At 37.9% G+C, this 18418-nt stretch overlaps 1 protein-coding gene across 2 annotated transcripts in view; it reads right to left on the bottom strand.

Annotated features, from left to right (window-relative positions):
• Positions 1 to 18418, bottom strand: part of DNAH5 (dynein axonemal heavy chain 5) — a 128484-nt gene that overhangs the window by 43230 nt on the left and 66836 nt on the right. For both annotated transcript variants that reach the window (XM_035552710.1, XM_035552709.1), the window contains exons 44-52: positions 16738 to 16914; positions 16020 to 16224; positions 15398 to 15540; positions 14529 to 14663; positions 12563 to 12685; positions 10322 to 10535; positions 9449 to 9672; positions 7772 to 7967; positions 5044 to 5216 (exon numbers count right to left, since the gene is read on the bottom strand). In XM_035552710.1, the coding sequence (XP_035408603.1) occupies positions 5044 to 5216; positions 7772 to 7967; positions 9449 to 9672; positions 10322 to 10535; positions 12563 to 12685; positions 14529 to 14663; positions 15398 to 15540; positions 16020 to 16224; positions 16738 to 16914 (1590 nt within the window). The remainder of the gene's footprint in view (positions 1 to 5043; positions 5217 to 7771; positions 7968 to 9448; positions 9673 to 10321; positions 10536 to 12562; positions 12686 to 14528; positions 14664 to 15397; positions 15541 to 16019; positions 16225 to 16737; positions 16915 to 18418) is intronic.

Raw genomic sequence — 18418 nt, 5'->3', positions numbered from 1 at the left:
CAGACTTCTTAAGCTTCTAGTTTACTTGATTATACAAATGCACAATACCAGTATGAATATTTGTTCTCTGTGAAACATCGCCCATATAGGTCCCCCTCTCTTTCCCGTTCGTTATTTCTCTTTCAAGTGAAAGATAGTAGTTACTTACTACGCCCCACTTCAGTTCATCACAGTGCACTGTAAACAAACAGACCCTTTCGAATTCAAAGCAAGCACATTTTCAGCACTGTGAACTCCATGCAGAACTTGTTCCACTGTCCACTGCCAAAAAAACAGTACCAGGAAATCTGGAAACAGGTAGATCATAGAATCATGGAATATCCCGAGTTGGAAGGGACCCATAAGGATCACCAAGTCCAACTCCTGGCACCGCACAGGTCTGCCCAAAAGTTTAGACCATGTGACTAAGTGCACAGTCCAATCTCTTCTTAAATTCAGATAGGCTTGGTGCAGTGACTACTTCACTGGGGAGCCTGTTCCAGTGTGCAACCACCCTTTTGGTGAAGAACCTCTTCCTGATGTCTAGCCTAAACTTCCTGTGCCTCAGCTTGACGCCGTTCCCACGGGTCCTGTCACTGGTGATAACGGAGAATAGGTCACCTGCCTCTCCACTCCCCCTCGCGAGGAAGTTGTAGACTGCGATGAGGTCCCCCCTCAGCCTCCTCTTCTCCAGGCTGAACGGGCCAAGTGACCTCAGCCACTCCTCATGTGTCTTCCCCTCTAGGCCCTTCACCATCTTCGTCGCCCTCCTCTGGACACTCTCCAACAGTTTAATGTCCTTTTTGTACTGTGGTGCCCAGAACTGCACACAGTACTCGAGGTGAGGCCGCACCAGCGCAGAGTAAAGCGGGACAATCACTTCCCTCGACTAACTAGCAATGCCGTGCTTGATGCATCCCAGGATACGGTTGGCCCTCCTGGCTGCCAGGGCACACTGCTGGCTCATATTCAACTTGCTGTCAACCACAACCCCCAGATCCCTCTCTGCGGGGCTGCTCTCCAGCAACTCGTCACCCAGTCTGTACGTATAGCCAGGGTTGCCCTGTCCCAGGTGCGGGACCCGGCACTTGCTTTTGTTAAACTTCATGTGGTTGGTGATCGCCCAGATCTCCAATCTGTCCAGGTCTCTCTGCAAGGCCTTTCCACCCTCATCCGAGTCCACAACTCCTTCAAGTTTGGTGTTGCCAACAAATTTGCTCAAAACACCTTCTAGTCCTACATCCAAATCATTTATAAAAACATTGAAGAGGACTGGCCCTAAAATGGAGCCTTGAGGGACCCCACAAGTGACCACCCGCCAGACAGATGTGGCCCCATTTACCACATTTACAGATTTACCTTTGAGCCCTGCCCGTCAGCCAATTGCTCACCCATCGCATGATGTTTTTGTTTAGCTGTATGCTGGACATTTTATCCAGTAGGATCCTATGGGAAACCGTGTCAAAAAATTTGCTGAAGTCCAAAAAGATCACATCAGCTGGTTTCCCTTGATCGACTAGGTGGGTGATCTTATCATAAAAAGAAATCAAACTTGTTAGGCAGGACCTACCCCTCATGAACCCATATAGGCTGGGACCAATGACTGCATTGTCCCCCAGGTGCACTTCAGTAAATTCAAGGATCATCCTCACCATAATTTTACCAGGCACTGACGTGAGACTGACAGGCCTGCAATTGCTAGGGTCTTCTTTCTTACCCTTCTTGAAAATTGGCACAACACTTGCCAGCTTCCAGTTCAATGGGACCTCTCCAAATTCCCAAGATCATTGAAAAATAATTGAGAGAGGTCCTGCGATGACGTCAGCCAGCTCTTTAAGCACCCTGGGATGAATCCTATCCGGACCCATGGACTTGTATGGATCCAGGTGGAGCAGCAAATCCCGCACACATTCAGGGTTGGTTGGGAGTTTGTCATTCCCACTGTCATGGTCCTCCAGCTCAGGGTACCCTGGGTCCCGAAGCCCATCATCAGTGTTGAAGACAGAGGCGAAGAAGGCATTAAACGTCTCTGCTTTGCCTATGTCATTGTCTGTGAGGAGACCTTCCCCACCTAGTAGCGGACCTATGTTTTCTTTGGTTCTCCTTTTTCTGTTCACATATCTAAAAAAACCTTTTTTATTGTCTCCCACAGACATGGCCAGCTTCAACTCTAGTTGGGCTTTGGCCACATGAATTTTCTCCCTACAAACACAAACAGCATCCCTGTATTCCTTCCTCATCGCCTGACCCTCCTTCCAGCAGCCGTACACTTTCTTTTTTCGCCTAAGCTCCAGTGGAAGATCCCTGGTCAGCCAGGCCAGCCTTCTGCCCCGCTTGCCTGACTTCCAATATTTTGGAATCGCCTGATCTTGTGTTTTTAGGAGGCAGTGCTTAAAGATTGACCAGCACTGATGGACGCCAATGCCTTCAAAAGCAGTTTCCCAGGGGACCTTGCTGACTAGTTCCCTGAGCAGCCTGAAGTCTGCTTTCCCCATATCCAAGGCTGAAGTTTTGGCGACAGTTTTCCTTCTGTCACCATAAACCCTAAACTCAACCACTTCATGGTCACTATGACCGAGACAGCCGCCAATTGCCACGTCTCCCACAAGACCCTCTCTGTTCTCCAGCAACAGATGTAGGAGGGCACCTTTCCTAGTTGGCTCTCTTAGCACCTGCACCAAGAAGTTATCATCTAGGTGCTTTATGAACCTCCTGGACTTGCTCGTGTCAGCCGTGTGGTGATCCCAGTTGACATCTGGCAAGTTGAAATCCCCCATAAGGACAAGTGGAGTTGATCTTGAGGCATCTCTTAGTTCTGCAAAGAATAATTCATCAGCGTTGTCGTCCTGGCCAGGTGGTCTGTAATAAACTCCCACAACAACATCCCCTTTATTTGTTCGTCCCTTAATCCTTACCCAGAGGCTCTCAACTTTGCCATCGCCAACTTGAAGTTCCACACAGTCCAGCCCATGCTTCACATACATTGCCACCCCGCCACCCCGCCTACCCTGCCTGTCCCTCTTGAAGAGCCTGTAACCATCTATTGCAACACACCAGCCACAGGACTCATCCCACCAGGTTTTGCGTATGCTGATGATGTTGTAGCTGCGGGACTGGGACAAGACTTCTAGCTCATCCATTTTATTCCTCATACTGCGTGCGTTTGTGTAGAAGCACTTCAAATGTGCCTCCCTACACACAGCACCTTGTGTAGCCGACCGAAGGGCCTCACTAGCACACAGTCCCTCTGATTCTAGCACACCATCCCTTAGCTCATCACCGGCGTGCCTGGTTTTATCCCCTGTTGTTGTCGTATGCTGAGAAAATATGCCTTTAAGCATAGGGGAGGAACTTACTCCACACCCCACCAATTGCACATGAACAGATACTTGCAGCACACAGAGCAGCCTGTATTCATTTCTGGAACGGCATGGAGCCACTTGCCCAACCAGCTGGTGAGCAGCCAGTCTCCTCTGCACAAGCAATGACACGCAGAATTGGTTCCTGTTCTCTTTATTATCCTCAATATTTCTCTGATGCCTCTAGAATTCCATCATGCCATTAAGCAGTCTGAGTCTGAAATGCAAGTCTATTTACTTGCAATTCCTGGAGCAGACTTTTTCACAAGTTATTAAAAATCAGCATGTCTGCTTCTTGCACTTTTAAAATTATATACGTCATATATTGAACACAGTGTAATTGCTATTTTTCATAGGTTAATGTTTACAAGCAAAGATAAAATCAAGTATGAAGGCTTATTCTAAGCATACTTAATATTTAACCTGAGAAATAAAAATACATTTGCACACCACCCCTGGAATATTACTGATCACTTCAATTATGTCTACTATTTTTTCCCTGGCAGAGGCACACAAGCTGTATGCTCAGAAGCTTTGTTCTAGGGTTCAGATATTCTTCAATTTTAACTCATTCAAGTGATGCCACATCAGCTCAGATTAGCATCACCTTAACTGTGCTCACCTAGCTTTCTTCTAGAGCCTGCCTCAACTCTAGCTAAGGTATAAAGCTCAGACCTGCAGAGCTGTAATTGCTGGTTTCAAGAATATGGGATCAGACAAGCACTGTCTATTCATTTTATCCAAGAGAACATCAAGATAATGCTTCGAGTATTTATCAGCTAGCTAACCAGAGAGAGCAAGAGATTTTGGCCAGATCCTGAATTTATATAGAACTTTTTACTAGGAGTAAACCAGAAATTTGGTAGCAATTGTGATGATGATTTAACAATTTTCAAAAAGAATTCCCCAGCAGAATAGCATCTATTTTACAGACAAGACCTTAAAAGAAAGAATTCAATTTTATGAATTGATGTGAATCCACTCTAAAGTTTTGAAAATTGCAGATGCAAAGTGTTTGCATAATTCAAATTATTTTTATATTTATTTTATCATTTGTTAGGATAGTGCAACCCGATATTCAGTTCTTAATAATTTTTATAAGAAATACTGATAACCTCATTGCACTAATGAGAAATAATAGTTTTTCTTAAGTTACAAAAAAAAAAAAATGCTCCTCCTTTGTATGAAACCTATTATATAGGAACAACCCTATCAAATTATGGTTAGGTCTAATCCATAGTCAAAGAAATTTTAAAAGAAGTGAGCATACTGTGGATCTTCAAAGAAAGTTCAGACTAGATTTATTCCTGTTCTGCTGTACATACTTCTTCATCAGCAGCCAATTATGTCCTAACCTGAATTTTATTTCACTCATCCCAAAGAGAGGAAGGGCTCTTAGAAGAATTAATAAGAAGAAATGCTGAAAAAGAGTTAGATACTTAGGAACATGATCTCACTAGATATAAAAGATAGATATAAAAGAATAGTTCCATCTGGTGTATTTTCAGAAGAGTGGAGTTTTAATACTTGGTCAAAGGGTGAAAGAAACTTTTATAGCACAAAATGGCTTGTTTCAATTTTAGAAGTATTTTACCTTGATTTGTACATACCTTCACTCATTTTCAAACACAACCAAGTTCATATGTGTAAGGACATGTGGAAAAGAGCAATAGCGATAAAAAATGTCAATCCAATAAGACTGTACCTTTACTAAATGAATCATAGCATCCTCAAAGAAAACCATGTCCATTCCAGTACCACGGACATTCTCATTGTATGCTTGTAAAAACTTATTTAAACAATTCCGTAGCTGATGAAAGCAGTAAATTGGCTCATAGATTTTCGGGATATCTAAATTAACTTCCTCTAATTTTTCACCTAGAACAGAATACAAGTAACAAATCCTTAATAGTTTAAATGACTGAAGAAGGCAAAATGTAAGGATGAGTAAGTGAAGGTAATTAAAAGTCCCTAAGCAACCAAAGCAAGATTTATTATACATAATGTTGCATATTAGATATACATATAAGAATGCTACTTATACTCTTTCTACAAGGAACAATAAAGTTCAGCTACTTAATTTTTAAAGGCAAAACCAGGAAAAACTAAGAAGCCTTCTTTCTCTACCTCTGAAATGTGAATAGTGAAAACTTGAAATTAACTGAGATGCTAGAAACAACAGTAGCAACAGAAAATAAATAAATATTGTAGTCAAAAATTGCAAGTTGATTAAATCTCTGCACTAGTGAAAAATACTACTAAAATTAATAATTTATACACACACACAAGAAATGTATATTCACTGTAAAAGATAAATATTTGTTTCAGATGGGATCTGAAAACCACAAGAAATTGTCAACTCCTTATCCAAAGAAAAGGAGGAAATTGTGCTACCATCTCACATTGCCATTCATAGGCATTAATCATGCTTATAGCGGTCATGAGCTCCACTAGTAAAAAATGTTACAGCAAATAGAATCAAAGCATGGCTGAGGTTGGAAGAGACCTCTAGAGGTCATCTGGTCCAACTCCCCTGCTCAACCAGGGCCACCTAGAACCCAGGACCATGTCTAGGTGGCTTTTCAATATCTGAATAATTGAATATTCCAGGTGCAAATAAGTTTCGTAAAAGTTGAATGAGACATTTAAGCAACTAAGTCTTACTCAGCTACAGATAAGGACCTAATAATAAATACAGCAAGGAGTTAAACTGTAGTGATGTTTTTACATTTCTGAACCATTTAGGAGAATTATGTCAGCTTTCTCTTGTTCCTGCAGTTTTATTATTAATGACAAAAGACATCCTGATCAAGTACCAGACCTAAGAAAGGGCAGACATTTAAATTATTTACAGAGGCAGCAGGTATAATGTACTAAACTTTTCCCTACCCCAATCACAAGTACTAAATAGCAATGTCATAGCTAATTGATAAAAAACACCTTCGAACAGTTTGAAGGACTGCAGAACACAAGCATTACGAACGATTTTTTGTGAAGCTAAGGTCTGAAAGTTAAGTCAAAGTTTTTTGAGCTACTTCATCTCTTCTCTGCGTATTTATCTCAGGGACAAATATATTGCAATAGTACAAACCAAAGAGATACAGGGCACATATGTCAGCTTAACATTAGCCTGAGCATAGCATTATTTGAAATTATGTCAGCTGTCTTTTTTAAGTATTTAAGAGCTCAGAAACACAACTCCTGCTGTTACACTTCATCATAATGCTCAATACTAAATTCTGTTACAGGGACAATTAAAACAAAATTACAGTTTTTATGCTTTTTGCTTAATGCCACAACAGGAAGGAGTTCTCAAGACTGACACACATATCAAGGATGAAACAAACCCTTTCTAAATTCAGGCCTCTGACTTTGTATTTAGACGAAGTTTCATGTCAAAAGGCATATTACTGAGGCATGCATAGTTAAATAGTCATGATGATGAAAGTTATTTTGAGAAATACATGCTGCTTTTCACATTTATTTTTTGATAATGTGGATTCAAATTTTCTCATTAAAAGTCACTTCTCGCTCTCTCTGTATGCATTCTGACTTACATTTCAGTCCTCTCTATATTGACACAGTTCACAAGTTATTTAAGGACATATCTGGCTGCTTTCTCACATCAGTTTGCTTTCTACATGTATTTCATTACTTTAACTCAAACATTTCCTACCCTTTACTCTCCTGTTGTCACTCCTTTCTGACTACTTAAATTATCCAAGAGATTTAAGTTGCATTTAACTACTTATGCCAACTTTTTGTTGCTTCCACTACACACCAATACAATGATATGAACAGATAATTGAATCACTCAGTGGTTTAATAATGACTTTCCCAAACCACAAACAGTTATTCCTTGTTCTTATGTATCTACTAAGAAATATTGCCAGGTTATGTAGTTATCTGGGTTTTATTTAAAATACACAAAGACATTGTTACAAGCTACATGAAAAATTCAAAAGGTTTTACTAGTTTTCCAGAGATTTTGAAATAACTCCCATCTGTTATAAAAGCATGTATCATGTATGTCCTAGAAGTTACTGAGTAAGCCCGGAGACATTCGTATACCAGGTTTCTATGGGATGGTGCTTTTATCTAGTACCGCAATCCAGCTAAAATCATTTATACCATATTTCTTTCATCACTCTAAAATAAGGGACTCATACTCACACTTTGTCAGTTTTGTCAACCTACTATGTTCATGGCTGTTCTATACAGATGACCAGAATAAATATACAGACTTATCCCATAAACATAATCATGTGTCACAGATGGTAACATAGACTACACTGGACAGTCACTGGACAGGACAGACACCTTTGATGCATAACCTTACTATGCATGTTGAGACATATTTACATTAGCATCTATTTCATCATACCCCCTTCTCTATTCTTGCCATATCCATGGTTATCAGAGCCCATCCTTACCAGTTCTTTCAGGTCCCTCCCTTAAGAAGTCAACAAAGAATGCATCAATTTCAGGATTCAGCAAAGCTTTTTTTTCTTCAAATTCCTCCTCAATGAGTTTTACCACAACTGTGTTAAACCACTTTACATCTTCTGAGGTTGTGAAACGATCAGCAATAACACACTTACATTCATGCTTCCACAGTTTTATCAGTACCTATTTAAACAAAAGACAAGATAAGGCTTGCAATAAAATACGTCATATTTTTAAATCATATTAAAACTGGAAAATAAACAGTGGTATGTTTGGTTACAGTCAGCAAAGAGACCTTGGGCTTCTCGTTTTACCAAATAACCCTTTAATTTTACATTAACTGTGCCAGAAGCCTTTATCTAGCATTCCAAACTGGAGCATATTTAGCTAATGAAGCTTTTATTTCTGTAGCCTTAGGACTAGATCCATACATGGTAACACTCATAAATAACTTCTGTAACCAGTTACATTTTAGGTGGAAGGTGGGTGGAAATAACAGCATCACAGCATGAGCGATTTCATGCCAAACATAAATGTCACCCCCAACAACAAACCCAAAGTAGTTTGAGAAAAAAAATGTAGAGGTGTTTATATTATTCCTTGCCCGAATTCAATTTACCTTTAAAGTCCTTCTGTTTGGTCAGAGGATGGAGTAAGAAAACCTAAAGGTTTTTAATTCTGGCAGCAGTGTTTTTAATCCTATCAAATTACTACATAGTAGCAGAAAAAAAATCCAAGTACTCCTTGAAGAACTCATTTGAGCCTACAGCACTTTGTATAACTGATGCATACTATGTCAGGTCTCAGAACTAATACGTAAATTCATACAATCAGATTTTGAGCAATATTTATATGTAAAATCACCTTAGTGCTGTATATTTTTAGTTTTGAAAATTAAAACCAATACTAAAATTTAAATTTCAGATATAGTAGAATGCAGGAGCTTATTCAACAACCAGGGAAGTACACTAAACATGAAGTGATTATGTAACCCAAATGTATAACAATTTTTTACTATAACCATTGCTTTTCCAGCACTTCATGTTTCACTGCTCAAAACACTAAATGGCTTTTCCTTAAAACACCTGAAGGAAAACTGATGCATAAAGTTGTTTTATGTTTTTTTTTTTTCCTGGAAGAAAGGTGGATTATGGAAAAAAAATCGCATTGACTTGTTATTTTCTCTTCCTTTTAAGTTGTTAGCCAGAAATCAATTTTTAGACAGATATTAGACAGTGACTGAAAGTCTCAAGACACTAGTTGGGAGAGGAGAAACGTTCATCTATTTTAACCAAGATAGATGCACTTCTATCTATTTAAAATAAAGTTCATTGTTTCTCATAACTTTCTTCGCTCCCTGCTTTTAAATAAACTAGCATTTGTCAGTAACAGTATAAAAGCTAGCCTTCTTCTCTCATTTAAAAAAAAAAAAAAAAAGTTTGAGTTATAGTCAGGAAACAAAGTTCTTAATTCAGGTGGGACTGTAAAAGCTGAACAAAAATGTTGCGCTTGCCTCAAAAAAAGCTGAAAAATGTTTTTCAATCAAAAAGGATTTGTTTCTAACACAAATTCAAATGCCAAGAAGTTAGACTCTTCATCTTTTTTTTTCCACTAATTGTATACTAATTGACTATATGACAAAAACACTAACGTGATACACTTACCTTTGGTTCATTGATGACTTCTGATGTAGTATTCAGCATTCCTTGCCAAATTCTTGAGAGATCTCTAAGGTTGAAGATATAATGGAACTTGGCTGGTGTGGGCAACATTTTTAGCTTGGTAATCTGCCACAGCCTGCGTGTCAGTGGCACTAGCTTGGCTACAGTTTCTTTCACGTCTTCTGAAAATCCCCTCTCACTACAATAATGCCCTTCTCCAATTACACCTTTGAAAATGAAAATTGCCAAATGAAAGATTTTCTAAGAGGCATTAGCACAACAACAAGAGTTATGATCTTTTCAAGTGTGTTTTTGTTGTGTTTTTTTTTTAACCCCAAAACCTTTAAAAAAAAAAAAAACTTGTTGAAAGGGCTTCCCAGTCTTCCTTATTCAAATCTTCATTCTCTTGGTGTTACAACATATCGTGCCACAAACACACTGGACATTTAGGTCTTAATTAACCAGCCTCTGAAAGTCTACTTTAGTCTACCAAAGCAGTTCACAAACCCTTCATATAGTCAATCACTTCTCTGAGAACAGCGTGTTCCTGTCTTTTGCAAAAGCCTAGCTATTAATCGCTCATTCTTAGCACCAGTAGCACCTTAACAACTCTCCAGCATTGCCACCAAAATAAGAAATGGCCTTCATGCCTAACCCTTGGCATACCAATAGATCCTGAGATATGACTGGGCCCAAAAAATTGCAGATTATTGAAGTTGCAGGTGGGGAGCAAGTGCTGTACGAAAACGCGTTGGTAAGCAAATTAGAATGGTATTAAGCCTCAATGTTAATCATAATATTTAGAGAGAGAGGGATAAAGAAAAAACAACTACCATTTTCAGAAATTGGATGGATACAAAGCTAATTTTTCTTTACCAAAAATTTTGTCAATAGAAGAATTAGACGGCAGAGTACAGTTGAACACAGAAAATTGTCTCTTGAGTCTCTGTGGAATGTCATTGCGACCTCCCCCAGGATGGATCATGGCAGCCAAAAACTGAATATCCACAATATTGGTAAATTCGCCTGGCTTTTCCAGATTATACAGTCCATTCTGTTCCATAAGCTGCCTTACTATCTCATTAGTAACCTGCAAAATAGCCAGGTAGTACATAACAGAATATTATACACACAAATAAATGAAATAAAAAACATACTAATGTACTTGAAAGTCCAATAAAGAATATAACATTATTTTCTCCCTGAAGCCCTTGCTTTTCATTTGTTTGTTTGTTTCTGGAGAAAAATGTACTGCTAGGCATAAGCATACTTAGTTTGTCCTTTCCATTTGTAATATCTATGGACAAGAATCCTGGTGGAAGTAGAATTCCTATCTTAGAATTAAATCCTCATTCCCAAATTCAGTCTTGCTTGATTGCTGCATGATTTCCAATACTTCTGTATTGGAAACACTTCTCTCATGTATCTGTATTGGAAACACAAGCTGATGTATCTTCGTATGTTGCATCTGCTACCAAATATTTTGATGAAATTTCCATGTGTAACAATCAGAAATGAGAAATGTTTTTTCAAGCTGCAAACACAGGATTACTTCCATATTAAAAAAAAAAAAAAAAAAAGCAAGATTCCTTTATTTAGCCATGAATGGAACCCCTTGCTTTCTTCTTTGACCAACCCATTGACAGTACACTGTAAAAGTATACTTCTCTAGAAATTCTAACATTTAATTAGTTTCCAATGCAGTATACTTCAGACCTATCTTGCCAATGCAGATAATGATTACTTCAATTAGTTACCAAAAGCAGAAGTCAGTTCTTACCTGTCAAGTTCATAAATTTTAATTATTGTCTACAAAGCCAGTTTGCCATCACAATTTGTGTGCCAAGAGGTTCATTCTAACCAACATTTATTAATTGTTTTGAGTAAAAAATGATTATTAAAAAACAGTGTTAAAATTATATAGCTATGTTTTAACTGGCTAACTGAGAATCTCCAAGGCTCAGTTCTAGGGCTAGTCCCGTTTAACGTTTTTATCAGTGATCTAGATGCAGGAAAGTAGTGCATCCTCAGCAAGTTTGCTGATTATGCTAGAATCATAGGGAAGTGCTGTTGAATGTCTGGAGGGATGAGAGGCTTTGCAGAGGCATCCAGTTAGACTGGAGCACTGGGTGATTAGCAACAGCACGCAGTTCAACAAAGGAAAATGCCAGGTTCTGCACCTGGGACACATACTGCGAGTATTGCTGGACACGTACAGACTGGGAGATGAGTGGCTGGGGAGCAGCTCAGCAGAAAGGGACCTGGGTGTGCTGGTCAACAGCAGGCTCAACATGAGGCAGCTGTGTGCCCTGGTAGCCAAGGGGCAAAACACATTTTGGGGTGCATTAAATACAGCACAGCCAGCCAGTCAAAAGAGGTGATTCTCCTGCTGTATTTAGCATTGGTGTGGTCTCACCTTGAGTGTTGTGTGCAGTTTGGGGCTCCACAATAGACATGTCCAGATGAGGGCAACAAAGTCCATAAAAGGGCTGGAAGGCATGTCCTGTGAGGAGAGGCTGAGGACATTTGGGTTATTTTTTCTGGAAAAAACGAGGCTGAGAGGTGATCCCATGGCTCTCTGCAACTCCCAGAGGAGGGAAAGTGCAGAGGGAGGCACCGGTCTCTGCTCCCTGGTCACTGGTGGCGGGATGGAAACAGCACAAAGCTGCACTAGGGGAGGGTCAGGCTGGAAGTGAGGAAAATGTCTTTACCATGAGGGTGGTCATACACTGGAACAGGCTTCCTAGAGTGGTGGTTGATGCCCCACGCCTGTCAGTGTTCAAGAAACATTTGGATAATGCCCTCATTAATACGCTTTAACTTTCAGTTAGCCCTGAAGGGGTCAGGCAGTTGGGCTAGATGATGTTTGAAGGTCCCTTCTAACTGAACTGCTCTATTCTAGTCTATTCTAAACTGCTTGTTTAGTCAGTACACTTATTTTCAGTTCATGATAATATAAAGCTGGATGGGTTCTTAAAAAAAATACTTTAAAAACTAAGTGTAGATACCTTGTTTATCCTTTTATTGCCTGTCTGAAAAGAGAAGCCATTTTACAGTGTAACAAGGATACAAAGAAAATATTCTCTGCCCGCTTCTTTCCTTTTTTACAAAACTAACCTGATCTCCCCATTCATTTATTATGGGCATATTCACATCATCAATGAAGACTGTCATCTTTTTGCCTGCAGGCGGACCATACGTTGTTCCCATGCGCTTGTCCACGTAACTTTCTATCGTGCGCTGTTAAAAAGCAATTATTAATAAAATTAGCCCTTCTTTTTCATACATGATTCATTCATTAACCATATTATGGATAGGTATATAGTAAGTTTCTGTTACATAGATTTTTACAAATTCTGATTTAGAAGATTTAGACAACACATTCTAGACGTCATTGCAGTAATCCAACTAGGCTGTCTGAAATCTCGTGCTCTACAGCATTAGGTTGGCATCAGATATATGAAATATACAGTGTAGACAACCATGCATTAGTTTCATAATTTTGAAGCTGTCTCAAACTTTTCTTTTTCAGTTTCCAAAATCAAAAAAAAAAAATGATTACAAGCAGTAAGAGATAAAAATGTGACTAACAAATTTTGTCTGTTTGCTGATCTTCTCAATTTTAGGATACCATTTTAACATACTATTAAGATGCTTGTTTGACATTATTGCAAGAAATTAAGAAATCACCAGGCTTATTTTTGTATATACAAACACTAAAATGTATTGAGACAACATTTCAGTTTTTGTGATGTTAATGAGAATTGTAAAACGTATGCATCATATCCATCTACATTTGTATTCTGCTAACTTAATTTATAGTCCGTGTAGCTGAGGAGGACATTAAATAATCATTGCATCCACATGTGAGGTTAAAGGGAGGAGTATTCATCTTGAGAGGGAGCAGAGAGGAAATGGATAGGGGGAAACAGTCATGCTCATCTGTTTAATGCTAAAGCTTCCAGTCCTGAAATTCAGTTTTGTTAATTACTAGTCAGACACTGAGACCTTCAGCTAAGACAAGCTAAGACAATCTTTTGTCCTATTTCATAGAATAATGCAAAAATATCATAAAACTTCTAATGAATTTTAAGAATCTTTTATCGTGATACATATTTCTTTTGTCTGTCTTCTGCCAGTTCAACTACCTGCTAGCTAGTGTCTGTAACACTTTGACAAATTAAACATCTATTAATATTGCAAGATTAATATTGCAATAATCTGTCAGAAGTGATTCTTGATGACTTTTCCAGCAGACAACAAAATACTTCATAAAATCATAAAGTGATAATTCACACACACAAACTGAAGAGACTTAATGAAATATCTTTGTTTAGAAGCATGCTTACCACCACTTTTTTCCTTTCATCTTCTCACTATATATAAGCAAGCTATGTATATACTATATTATATAAGCTATATCTTATAGATGACACATTAAGTTTATAGACAGCACTTCTGCTTACAGCACAGACAGTGCTTAGGCTTGGCATATGAAACCACATTAAAAATATTTCCCATATATTTATTGCCAGCAGGTTAAAGAATCTTGAAATAATTCAAAGTAGCTCAGCAGAAATTTAGACAGGCAGTACAATGCAGGATTTAAGATTTCATAGTTCTGTTTAGAGCAGCTGCACTGCATGTGTTACTTTTTAATGAGTAATATAATTTACTCAAAATGAAATTGCAGACAGCACACATTATGACAGATTGTTGTGGGTAGCACTTACTTTACACACAGATTTTAGTGAAATCTGAGTGAAGTTGCCGACAGCTCTACCCAATTAGTGAGAACTGATATATTTGACATAAAAATATTAAGTACGATCAAGGAAATAATAAGCATGGTATTGTAAAAGTCTAAGAATAGCTCAGTAACTACTGAAGAAGTTAAAGGACACACGGTTTACAGAAGTCTTTTTAAATCATGTGCTTCGTCCATTTCAGCAGGTTCTTTTTGTTTCTGCACTCACCTGTAATTAAATAAACCACTTTCAGCAGTATCTTCCCAAGAAATTCTCAGTACATTCATTAGTCTCTGAATCCAGTCATGTTATTAGAAAGTGAATGACTACTATACCTGGAAAATTAATGGTGTAGTTGCAGATGAAAAATTCAAACTCTTAGCTATGTGGCTTTCAGGGTTATATTTTGACATAAAACCTTTGATGATAACAGTCTTTGCAGTTCCTTGCTCACCAATTAGTAGGACAGCCTAGACAAAGACAACACAGAAATAAGATGACACACAAGAGACATGTATTTTGGCAACATCTCACCAATCCCGTGTATCTTTTAAGCAGAGATTAAATTAGAAAAACTTTTAACAAGGGATGTATAGAAGCAAAATAGTTGATGTCTTTGCAGGCCTCACTAGTTAAACATGTGCAGCTAATGGTCTTGTCAGTTAGCACAATTTAATGAGCAAAGGAGTGGATTATTCAAACAACAACAGAAAAAAAGGAAGTACTGCCTAGAGCCTCATCATCTGAAGGATTTCAGTCACTGCTGTTATTTTCTATATACTGCTTATTTGACATAGTTTTGTTGAAGAAGGGGTTGCATACCCTAAATAAAGGTGTATGAATCCTGTAACTGCTTCATCTGGCAGAATTCCTATCAGCAGAGTCTGGCACTCCACTGCTCTTTGTTCTCCCCTGCAACTGCAGGAAAGAATCTCTTCTGCTCTGACCTGACTACATTGCATTCCCATTATTTCTGCAACTGGAGGGATGGGTGGTGGAAAGACAGAAAAGGCTGGAAGCATTAATATTCTACAACTCAAGTAATATTCACATGAACATAGCCCCTGGAATCACTATTATCGTTTTATATCACAAAAAAAAATGAAATTCTTCCTCTTCAATAATATCCAGTTTCACTTCTAATTCAAAAATGTCATCATGCATACTATTATCATAATTTAGATGTGAAATACTGACAAAGTACCTTGCCCTGTTTTGCAATAGTTTCAATAAGGAAATCCATCCTCACATTGTCAACATTTGGCACAAGAATGGAGCTGTACTCTGGAGTGCTGCTACTAGGATATACATACTCTTCAACACGTGTATTCCAGTGCATCCAATTACCTAATAGAAAAGAAATGAACTTGATGTTTTATAAATACAAGGCATTGTCACTTATTTTATCTTCCATCAAGTTGACTTATCTGTCAGTTCCTTTAATGCATGCTATTCTCTGTAAATTCAGACCAAAATTATCTAAGAGTCTTACTTCTCTTAAACCCCTGAGAAAAGCAACATGGTCCACCGTTCCAGCTGTTCCCTAAAATTATGACAAGAACACATGTTCTTGTCTATTTTTGTTCACTTGACAATTCATTAGCACAAAATCCATGTAGATTTCTGTAGCAATGTATCCACATTCTGAATTCTCAAAGGCAACAGGAAAAAGCTTTATACAACATTACCAGTAAAGTGCAGTTGTAAAACTAAACACAAGTTAAGCTAAAAAAAAAAAAAAAACACTACACTAATTCTTGAAAAGAAGCACAATTTTAAAATAACTTTTAAGTTCTACCCCCAAAGCACTCAACAGGGTAACTAACCGTCAGATGCCACATAATAATCAAATATGGTATCTTCACTGCCTTCAGGAATACAGGGAAGATCAAGCTTTATTGTTGCATGGTTTCGAAGCCAGTGCTCCATTTTGCATCTGTCTTCCAGTTCTAGTAATGCTCCGACACACCACATAAGAGAGAAGATGTACAACCTTTCCAAGTGTTTTGGAGTCAGTTCCCCTCCTTGCTCCTAAAGAATTAAGTTAAATTTTTTGTTTTGTTCCATTTTGTTTTCAATAGCCTGAATTTTCTACTTGATATCACTAGTAACATCAAGTTAAAAGCCTTCAGTTATGTTTAAATTTACTGATGTTGTTGTCAACTAATAGACCGAAACAGTACCTAGTGGACCACAAAAAAAACAGAAAACCACCCTGCAAATATCACTTTTAATAACCCATTACAGCATTTGATCTGTTTAATTTTTAGTTTATAATCTGGTAACAATCCATAAAATTAAAAAATTTAAAAAAAAACCACCCTGAAGAAAAGCTGCTGATGCATGTTCTATGTGTATTAACACCAAATCCGAAAGTGAAAAGAGGACACAGCCTAGGTACCGTTTTCAAAAGAAAAATATATTCCTCACCATCCTGCATCTTCATTTATACTCCAAGACATTAAAAAATCTCTCTACATAACTGCATGACTTAAAATTATCTCCATTAGATAAATAAACATAAAAAAACCTACACTACTTTACCTTAGGTGGGATAAGACCTTGCAGCATATTAATGCTCTGCATAATCACAAAGGCTTCCAACATCTCAGTCTTGCTCTGCAGAGACTGAATACTGAAGCGGTGTAAGTCTGGGAACGATGAAGAGTACAGCTGACGTAGAATTTCAGCTTCTTGGAAGGAACGCCTTTTCAAAAATCCCTGTTACAGAGTACAGTGAGAAAATAAATTTAATTCCCAATGCAAGTCAATCAGTTCGGCTCTGCTAATTCAAAAGATACTGTAAGCATGGAAAGTTGATTTTTCTTGAGAGGGGTGGAGGACTCAGTTCACTGGTTTGGGGGCACAGTTTGGCTAGCAGAAGGTCCAACTCTTTACTCAGGGATGGATAACTCCACTGGAGGTTCAGCATTGATACTGAAAAATAAAAGCACTCAAAGTTTTTAACAGCACAAAAAGCATTCTTTCAAGTATTTTTTAATCACAATTGCTGTGATTAAACTCTGCAAAGAAAGAATATGCATTTAACACAAGTTTGATTTGTTCTTCACAATGTTAGCTTTTAGCAGTGATACACAGTACCCCTGAAACACCCGGCAATTGCAGAGGAAAAGTATTTCAGGGAGGATGACTGCTGAGTGTCCATGAACTTATGCTGTGTGCCTGATTAATAGTAGTATTTTTATTGGGAATCTCTGTATCTGTAATGTTGGATAAACAAAACCTAATTAAAACTGTTTTATAAGATCATAGAACAGTATTTGTTCTTTGATGCCTTTAGCTTAAAGCAGTAACCTGCTTCTTAGATTTACTCAGAAGTCTTCCATTATTTCTGTGGTAGAATGCTTCTTATCTATTTCTCATGAATTTATTTCCCACATAAAATACACTCATCAGCAAAAACACTTGCAGAGTCTTGACCAAAATTCAAACTAATATTTGGAACAAATTGAAATACAGTAAATACAATCTAAACATAACTTTTTTCTCTTTCTTATTGTAAGGGTGGTTTAATACTGAAACAGATTTCTCAGAGAGTCTTCTGGTGTCTATGTTGAATGTTGGAACTATGGAGATACCCAAAACCCACCTGGACACAGTCCTACACAACCTGCTCCAGTTGTCCTGTTTTGAGTGAGGTGGGTTCAACTACATGGTCTCCAATGACCCTTTCCAGCCTCAACTGTTCTGTGCTTCCATGATTGCTTTCCATACATCTACCTACATAATCTTCTGAAACTTTATCTTTTCTGGTCCAAAGCAAAACTAATTACAAATAGGTAGATGTATGAAAAAGCTTTCTAGAGACAAGTACATGGAAAACAAAGAGCAAAAGATTAAATGGCAGAACTACTTAAAATACGTATCTGGAACTTAACCAGCTGTTCAGAAAATATTAGGGTAGATTAGAAAAGGTGGTAAAATATTGTTGCTTTTGAAGGCATTGATGAGTAATGGAACAAATACCTTTGATCACTTTGCAATATCTGCTTAAGAAGCATGTTAGACAAGACTACCAATATGGCAAGTTTCAGATCTCTTTCAGTTAATTTGGAAATTGCTTATGCCTTGATATATGATATCCCAATAGGTTGCTACATTTAGGTATTTATAAATTATAATCACGGGAAATCTAAATATATACAATGTTCTCATAAGCTATCTGTATTCTATTATTTTTCAAAATGCTTTTGAAATATCAAAC

This window comes from Cygnus atratus, chromosome 2 (assembly GCF_013377495.2).
Source record: "Cygnus atratus isolate AKBS03 ecotype Queensland, Australia chromosome 2, CAtr_DNAZoo_HiC_assembly, whole genome shotgun sequence".
Classification (NCBI taxonomy): Eukaryota; Metazoa; Chordata; class Aves; order Anseriformes; family Anatidae; genus Cygnus; species Cygnus atratus.
Note: the sequence above shows the minus strand (reverse complement) of the source record. Positions and strands in the feature narration are given on the sequence as shown.